The sequence below is a fragment of the Stylophora pistillata genome, chromosome 4, assembly GCF_964205215.1.
Source record: "Stylophora pistillata chromosome 4, jaStyPist1.2, whole genome shotgun sequence".
Classification (NCBI taxonomy): Eukaryota; Metazoa; Cnidaria; class Anthozoa; order Scleractinia; family Pocilloporidae; genus Stylophora; species Stylophora pistillata.
In genome coordinates this window covers 44,435,952-44,444,536 of record NC_142522.1, presented here as the reverse complement: position 1 = coordinate 44,444,536, position 8,585 = coordinate 44,435,952, and the positions used below count along the sequence as shown (strand labels likewise).

Sequence of the window (8,585 nt, the reverse complement as noted above, 5' to 3'; positions counted from 1 at the left end):
TTGTTTGGTTGTGTCACACTTTTAATTGTGGGGAGCGCGTTTTGTTACCAGACCAATAAGTTAATGTTAAGTAATTTAAGTTATCTTCGATGAGCACATGTCATTAAATAAGCATGTTACCAGTACCTGCAAAGCCTGTTTCTTACACCTTAGAAACATTAGCAAGATAAGAGACTGCCTATCTCTAGCAGATACTGAAAAGTCAGTTCATGCATTCATTACATCTAAGCTAGATAACACCAACTCGCTACTATACGGACTGCCCAAATTCTGGATAGATCGCTTACAAAATGTCCAGAATGCCGCAGCTCGTGCCGTCACTCGTACAAGAAAGTACGACCACATCAAACCTGTCTTAAAGCAGCTGCACTGGCTCCCAGTTAGCCAGCGCATAGATTACAAGATACTACTTCTGACCTACAAAGCGCTCAACGGCCAGGCCCCTAGTTACATCACTGAACTGTTGAAACCTTATGTAGCAACCAGAAATCTGAGGTCCTCCTCTAAAAACTTACTTAAAGTACCATCTGTTCAGCTAGCAAGTTATGGTCATAGGTGTTTCTCTTTTGTAGCACCGACTCTATGGAACTCTCTTCCAAACAACATAAGAGTGAGCAACTCGCTAGCACATTTTAAGACCTGTATAAAGACATACCTTTGTAACTAATTTTATAATTAGAGTATTGCCTAGTGAGTTGTTTAATTATTTAAGTAGTAAGTTAGGCCGCTAGATAGTTAGTTAATTAGTTGATTAGTTGGCGAGCTAGTTAATTAGATTCGCCGACAGGCAGGGACACCGCAACAGCTTGCGCCAATTACTGCGGGCCCAGTAAACCCACCCATCCCACCCCAGGGGAAGACATCCACCACACAGTAATCTCGTGCGTGGGAATTAACGTCTCCTGCCCAAACCCTGCAGCTGCAGGAGACGGGAACTCCATTTATTCGTCCCTATCCGAGAAGACTATCTTGATGTTGTAGAAAGGTAGCAAATTCTTCTCAATTATTTTAAGACCTTGAGTGTTGGTCCGGCCTGGGCTCGAACCCTCGACCTCCCGCACAACAGTCCAGCGCACTATCCATTGGACTAACTGGGCGGCGGTTAAGTTATTTATTATCCAACACGCGAAACTGTTTTTTCAGTGCGGGCAAATTTCGCGGATATTTATTTACGGTGAGTGTGTGACAGAAGTATGCGAAGCGGAATGGAATTGGCGCGTTGTGGTGTTGCTGTTTCTTTTTTCTTCAATAAATGAAGAAATTTCCTGGTCGTCTAGCTGTTTTTCTTCGTTCGATTCATCTAATAAACTTGGATGTATATTTGCCAGCCATTCTGACTCTTCGTCGTCGGAAATATGATTCAAATTGTCCGCCATTTTTTTTTCGTAACTACAATTCAATTATTCGCTTGCGCGATGCGAGAAAACCTGTTTAACCGGTACTCTACAGTACAAATACCGCGTGATATTTGTACTCGTCTATGGCGTTATTTGTACTATACGAAGCGTAGTTGGATAATAATAATAAATATACAAAATCATTGGAGAGAACTAAGATAATTCGTTAGAGTAGGTTTAAAATCATCCAAAGATAGCTGGTCTAATAAAAAAGAAGGTAATGTGTTCCATTCTTCTGGTAAAGAAGTTATACTTATAGGTATTGCTGTTACTGCCAATGTTAATGAATTTACTGCTATGATAGGAGCGCGTAACACGTGTGGGGCAACACTTTTGCAACACTTTCATACAGGATAGTCCTTCACTGTCACCCTCGTTCCTGTTGAACAGGGCTTCCTAGAACCTAAGTCGATATTCTTGACAGTGATTTAGATTGTTTCCTTTTACATAACAAAACTTGCTCTTTACAGCGGGTATTCAACGTTTTCTTCTTGCTTCCCGCCTATGGTAGGCCAAGGAAGAAACTTTGAGTAATTAAACTACAAGGATATGGCTTGAGGATGATGTTAATTTGATTTGTAAATATATATACCACACTTACTTATAGGCCTTTAAATAGGTCAAAACTTTTCAAAGTTTATTTGCTGAACAAATAAATGACTTTCATGCAGGATGGGCCAGGGTTGTTGTTGCTTTCATATTTGTCGTTCAGATCCTGCAAATACCAAACTCGATATTCTTGACCAGCGGTCACCATCAATGGAGTAGTGAAAGTAAACACCAGTTCATTAGAGTTCTTTGTAAATCCAGAAAGCTTGTATTCACGGGCGATGCGATCTTCCGGGAAAACAGTGTTGTCGTCCTTGTCTGTGAGAATGGTATGAAGATGGGACTTGCATCCCCATAGACTTTCATCTTTATTTGTGCAGCCCACAATACCAGAAATATGCACCAACTTGATGAAGTAGATTTTACCAGCTATTGGTGTAAAGAACTTTCCTGGCCTATTGCCTTTTCCATACATGCACACATCTGTGGGTACTTCAACTAGCCATTTTTCTTAAGGAGAGAAAAATATTGATAATAATACCTGCAGATCTCTAAAAGCGGCTCGTGATTGTATGAATGTTTCGGTGGAACATGTTGCTGTGAGTACCATTCATACGGAAATACCTTCCGGCCGCAATGAGAAGCGACTAATTGTAACGTAAATTAACTTATGTCTCACTATTATGAGAGGAAACTAGTTATGGGGATACAAAACAACGTTTTGAATACAACGCTTTAAAATGTTATAACTCAAAGTCATCCTGAAATTCCTGCCGGCGTGAAAATGCTAACAATCTAAAGTTTTAACATTGTAACTTAACTAACTTAGATCTCAGTTAAACCTACCACAATAATTTCCGTGATTATTCGGAAGAAACCCGCTCCAGAAATCTTTCACTTGATACATTGCTCGACAGCTTCTGTAAAACTGACAGGGGTTTGACAAACATAGAGTCTGTGAAGGGACAGTTATAACTATGTTAATTATACCTTGATATCTAGAGGAAACATTTTATAGCTTTTGGTAAGTAAGATTATTTGGGTTCGTTATTTGGCTTTCTGTACGTAGCTACCTCTTGTCGATTTGAAATCAAGCCAAAGTTACTCCACCATGTACATAAACAAACAAAATCCACAGTGGGATTGTTTCATTAATAATCAATGTCTTTAATTTTCAGTCTTAAGCTAGTTTGGTGAAAGCACATAAATAATTTTGTATATACGCTAACTCAATTTTAAATCGATTGTAGATAAAAACATCGTCGCTCATCGATCTTACGCGCAATTATTGTCAACAAACTAAGTGACTGTGTCAAAATTTAGATTTTATAAAATTCAAAACGATGAAAAATAATGTTCAAGGCAAACAAAGTATTCCTGTGAGAGTTTCCCTCACTGACAGGCAAAGTAATAACTAGTCATAGCGAGTAACTCATATTTGCAACCTAAATGTTAGTTCCTCACATTCTTTAATTCTGGTCGAAAAAAGATAAAGAAATAACTTTACCATTTTCAATTTGAAGCCAGTCTTAACCGTAGACTTTAGTCAATGACTCAGTTTGTCGTTTAAATCTTCATCTAATGTTAACAACAATGACGGCAAGCTATCAAAGGGAAAGATTTCGTCAATGATTAAGAGGAGAAACCTATGTGGTGTGCCTCACTTTCGTTTAATTGCCCACCTAAGCTATTGCTGAAAGAATGAATCATCATATCATAGTTATTCAGTCGGCGAAGCTGTCACCCAGCTGTTGAAGGTAGCATACCTTGACACTGTAATGATGAGAGTGTGGACTTCGTCTAAAGCTGTCAGAAGCGTTATACCTGTCTGTGGGAAGCAACTCACAAACATAGTCACCGTTTACATCAGGTTTAGCCGCAAGGTTTGTTGAGAAACATCGCGGATCTCTCAAACATTTATGCGCACAAGTTAACTGACTCCTTACAAGGATGAATTCGAGTTTTGCAACATCAAGAACGTGAAATTGATGATCCCTAAAATAGGCGGAACGAAAATCAGAATCCCGTTGAAAAACTGTGAATGATGCTGTTAGTTTAGAAGGAAATACTATATATCTGAATGAAATATACAGTAAAGTTGACTGCAGATAAAACATTTTTAAACTTAAATGTTCGAATTCGAGGTGGGACCGTAACACCGTTATTATTAATTCATAACTACTTGATATTTATTGAGGCACTGTCTCAATTATTTTTTTTTGTGACAAAATTGTTTTGAAAAATTCTAAGGGTTCTTTTTGTTATCGGTTGAATGATTCGTTCTCCGCTTGAGGAATCGAACCGCCCAGAAAGATTACGGCTCGATGGTTTGCCGATTTAAATCGAAACATTGTTAAGTTTATAGACGTTTAAATAAATTGTTGATAAGAGAGACTGATGCAATATCAGTCATGAAACTAAATGGCTTCAAAATGTTCTTTCCAGAGATTCAAGCTTTGTCAAGAATTCACTTTATGTATAAGCAAAATTAAGGTGAATTTATCCTTGGTCAGCGTTTGTAATTGCCTTCAAAACGCGGTAATTTTAATTGGTAGTAGTTTGTTCTTGCTATTTTTCGTACTGAACTGTGTTTCTTGCGTGTTACGAAGTAAATATATGTTCGTTCGAACTGAATCTGGGGAAGGATGAAGCTGTTTCTTTCGCCAATAAACGAAACCACTTTCTTATCGCACAAGTAAAGCCCTTCATGCACGGAATCTGATGGACACATGCTTGTTGTTGGACAATATTGCTTCCAACGTAATTAGAATCTTCAGTGCAAATTGAAATTGTTGGCTTTTCCAAGCGGAGTTTTACATTTGATGACAATCAAGCTGATTGCTACTGGTTTAGCATTATAAAAATATATATTTTAGATATTCATTGTCCCATTCATTGTGGTAGACCCTCTCTATGTCATTACAGTTTATTTACACTTTAAACTTGATATTTTATGTCTGTATTATTTCTACGAAAATCTTGACGGTATTTACATTAGCTAGCTGTGTAAATGATGCACAAAGTAAGGTGTTTTCAATTTTAGCAAAACCAATAATCATGCCTCAATGCTCAAAAGCTACTGGGATACAAATAGAGTACTTTTCGTTATTATTGTTTAATTAGCTTGCATAGTGAACATTGAAACTCAGCTGTGATGCTGCTTAATATTTAATGTACTTAAGTCAACTTTCAATAGCTAGTTTGGTTAAACACTATAAATAATTTACAAGTTGATTCAATCTTACAGCGGTTGTGAAAAACCAAAATTGTTTCCCGCACGCGTATCATTTGTTTTCAACTAAGAGAAATGAAATTCGTTCTTTGTGAAACTCGAAGCAGCGGAAAATAATATTACAAACAAACAGGATGTTCCTGTAAAAGTTCTCCTGACAGGAAAAAATTTTGAACCATAGTAGGAGACGGTTTCCCAGTTTTGTAACCAAACACTCAGTCATCGTACTTTTGGCTACAAAATGACGACACATTACGTTTCATTTAAGTGAGGCATGAACTTAAGACATTCAAAGAAGCGTTTATCCACTGATTAAAAGTGACACCCTTATGGCAAAAAATTCAACTCAATGGAAACTGTGAATTTTAATTTTGATGCCCAAGATACTCCACATAAAGGTAAAGTATTATGCTTAGCTTTTGGCTTGAATTAAAAGCTATAAACCATGATAAACTTAAGACGACTAATCGTACAGACCTCTAACGTCATTACAGGAAAATTTCTTCATTGACTATGTTGCATTGATCAACCCTAACGGCGTGTCTTCTTTGATAGAATGGTCAAAATAACATGGTTAGGAACGTATCTTTGCCTGGCTGATGATTTTACCCTAGCTATTGGCCAATAATAATAATGATAAAAAGTGAAGTAAAGGGAATCTACCATATTGTATCAGTTAAAACTCGTTACCCAGCTGAAGTCGGGGTACCATACCTTAACACTGAAATGATGGAAACGTTGACTTGGTCTAAAGCTGTCAAAAGCTTCATGTTTCCATCGATATCAGGTTCAGCGGCAAGGTTTGTTGAGAAACATCGCTGATCTTCTAGACATTGAAACAGACAATCTATTTGATCCCTGACGAGGCTGGGTTCGAATTTGGAAACATCAAGAACGTGAAAATGATGATCGATAAAACTAGCGATACGAAAACGAGAATTACCCTGAATACTTCGAAATGATGATGTCACTTTAGGCGGAAATACTATATTTTGAATTTTTGAATGTGAGTTGGGACTATAACACCGTTATTATTAATTCATGACCGCCTAACTATTTCTCACTTACAATGGATGATTTCCAGAGCTTCTTGTTTTTATTAATTCACAAAGAACCGATAATGTCGATGGCGGGAGGATGACAGATGAAATAGATAGATAGATATCGAAAAGCTCGAGAAGTAAACGTAGACGAGGTGTGCTTTTCTTAGCTTCTGATGGACATTTTAATGTGTTTTTCGATTTTTAGAGTTTTATCAAACTTTTGTAAAATTTTTGGTGATTTTAAATAAAGTTATTATAGTTCCCATTTTTCAAAAACGTAGGCATGCTAGCATGCAAGAGTTATTCTTACGAATGGGTGGGTTAGGATGTCCGTAATTGACAACATAAAGAAAATAGGCAGTCTGTGACTGTATTTCTCTACCGATAGCGTACAGTCTTCATGGCCTTTAAGAAAAAAGAAGTTATATAATTACGCCAGACTAGGTAGCATTGCGGAAGATTAAAGATAACATTCACAGGCCGAATTGAAGATGTGCGTCAGTGGTCGGAAATGAAACTCTGAACTCCGAAATCGAATGCCCGAAATCAGGCGTTGGAAATTAGAAATCCGAAGCTGAAGGTCGGAAAATCAAAAATAAGACTCCGAACTCCGAAAACGAATATCAGATGATCCAAAGTCTTAAATCAGAGGTCGGAATATCTGATGTAGCGTTAATTTATTGACTGGTACCAAAACCAATACTTTTTTTTTTCTTTTTTTGCGCCGTTAATGAATAAAGGTTCATTATGTACTGAAACTCACTGGAGGCAATGCTGACAAGTCAACTTTTAAAAGTATACACAGCTGGGATCGCCTTATTTGGGCTAACTGCTTGGGGTTCTAATCCTCACAAGGAACTCAGATCGTAACTTTTCTTCTCTCACTTGTTATCTTATATATGGTACCTTTTGCTTTCTGTGATCCAACTTGTCCACTGAGGGTCAAATTTATCAAGTTACTGAAACACGATCATCAGCTAAAAAAAAAACAGTACTTGAATTACTGAAGAGCTTGTGCTGACACACTTCCGCATAAAATTGAAATCTCTTAAACTCTCTTCCTCTCTTCCTTTTACAAAGTAGTAAAAAACTAACATTTCAAAGAATATGAATGTTTCTTGATATAAATCATACAGATAACTTGCTAGGAATTCGAAAGAGAGGGAAGATGTGTTTACAGGAAAGCTACATAGCTAACGCTCGAAACGCCAGCTTTTATAACGTACCGTAACGTGGCCAATTTACCATTTCAACTTTGTTGATTTATTCAAATTATTACATAGCTAGTAGTTTCTGAAGCACATCAACTTGATGTCAGTCTAAACGATATTTCATTTAATCAGAAGTGCAACTAATATTACTTCCTTCAAAGTGTTTTGTATTTCCTCTGCACACAGTACTATGCTAATTGAAAAAGGATGTAATGGTATTTTTTTTCAGTTTCCTTTTTTGTTTTCTCGAGAAATGTATCGGTATGTATATATTCCATACTGGCAGAACATATTCCAGACTGGCAGAAACCTCACAATAAGACTGACTGAACACAGACGGGCGACGAGGAAAGGTGATGTTAGCAATCACATTGCTGAACACCATCGACTTACCAACCACAACATTGACTGGGACTCTGCGCAATGCCTAACCTATAGCACTGACTATTTTCAACGACTGACTCTGGAAAGCTGGTTTACTAACTTAGAACAGACTCCCCTAAACAGATGTCAACAACTACCCGCTCCATACAAACGACTCATTCACGACATAAACATCACAAACAACCGAAAAAGAACGACCTAACTTTACCGAAAGATCGAAACAGACCAATCACGACCGACTTACGTCACTTGAGTCTTACAGCCAATAACATCACGGCAAAACCAACCGATCATTTTACACGAACTGGAATAAGTACATTCTACTGACAACAATCATTCACTTGACTCTGATGATGACTTCCGCACAGGTTGTCGAGACGTCAGCCACTACCACCGACAACAGTCCTTCTCAAGACTACACTCACCCGGACGATCAGACTACACCTTCACATGTTACCCCCGGGTTCAAGTCATTTACTGCATATTCCGGCATACTGTTGATAAAGCTTCAGCCCTCCTCATGATCAGTTTAAACAGAAAACTTTAGTTACAAATACTGTCTCCTCTACAACTTATGAGGTATCCATATCTTATAACTTAGGAGCGGAATTTTAAGCTAATTTGAGGACAAATTTAGAACGAAAAGGTTATTCTTTGGAACCTCAAAACGCGATCACTATTTTTTAAGTCTGATTTTAGGCTAGCTTATACTTAAAAAACAACTTACTTTTGAGTCTGTTTGGCTTCCATCAGGCGCACTGACTGGTGA

General features: G+C 37.6%; 1 protein-coding gene across 1 annotated transcript; it reads right to left on the bottom strand.

Moving 5' to 3' along the window:
* Window positions 1-6,149, bottom strand: LOC111326661 (uncharacterized). The gene is made up of 5 exons (XM_022930711.2): window positions 6,122-6,149; window positions 5,893-6,004; window positions 3,713-3,941; window positions 2,793-2,901; window positions 1-2,456 (listed from the first exon to the last, which is right to left on the bottom strand). Exons 2-5 carry the CDS (start codon window positions 5,946-5,948, stop codon window positions 2,035-2,037), a joined length of 816 nt encoding a protein of 271 aa, XP_022786446.2. The 5' UTR covers window positions 5,949-6,004; window positions 6,122-6,149; the 3' UTR covers window positions 1-2,034.
* Window positions 6,150-8,585: the final 2,436 nt, after the last annotated feature.

What these genes read in the sequence shown, in the direction of transcription:
- LOC111326661 (XM_022930711.2), bottom strand. Translation starts at nt 5,948, where the DNA reads ATGAAGCTTTTGACAGCTTTAGACCAAGTCAACGTTTCCATCATTTCA. An exon ending in TCCATCATTTCAGTGTTAAG is followed by an intron (nt 3,942 to 5,892) that starts GTATGGTACCCC and finishes CGCCTATTTTAG; the next exon opens with GGATCATCAATTTCACGTTC. An exon ending in CTCATCATTACAGTGTCAAG is followed by an intron (nt 2,902 to 3,712) that starts GTATGCTACCTT and finishes GTCCCTTCACAG; the next exon opens with ACTCTATGTTTGTCAAACCC.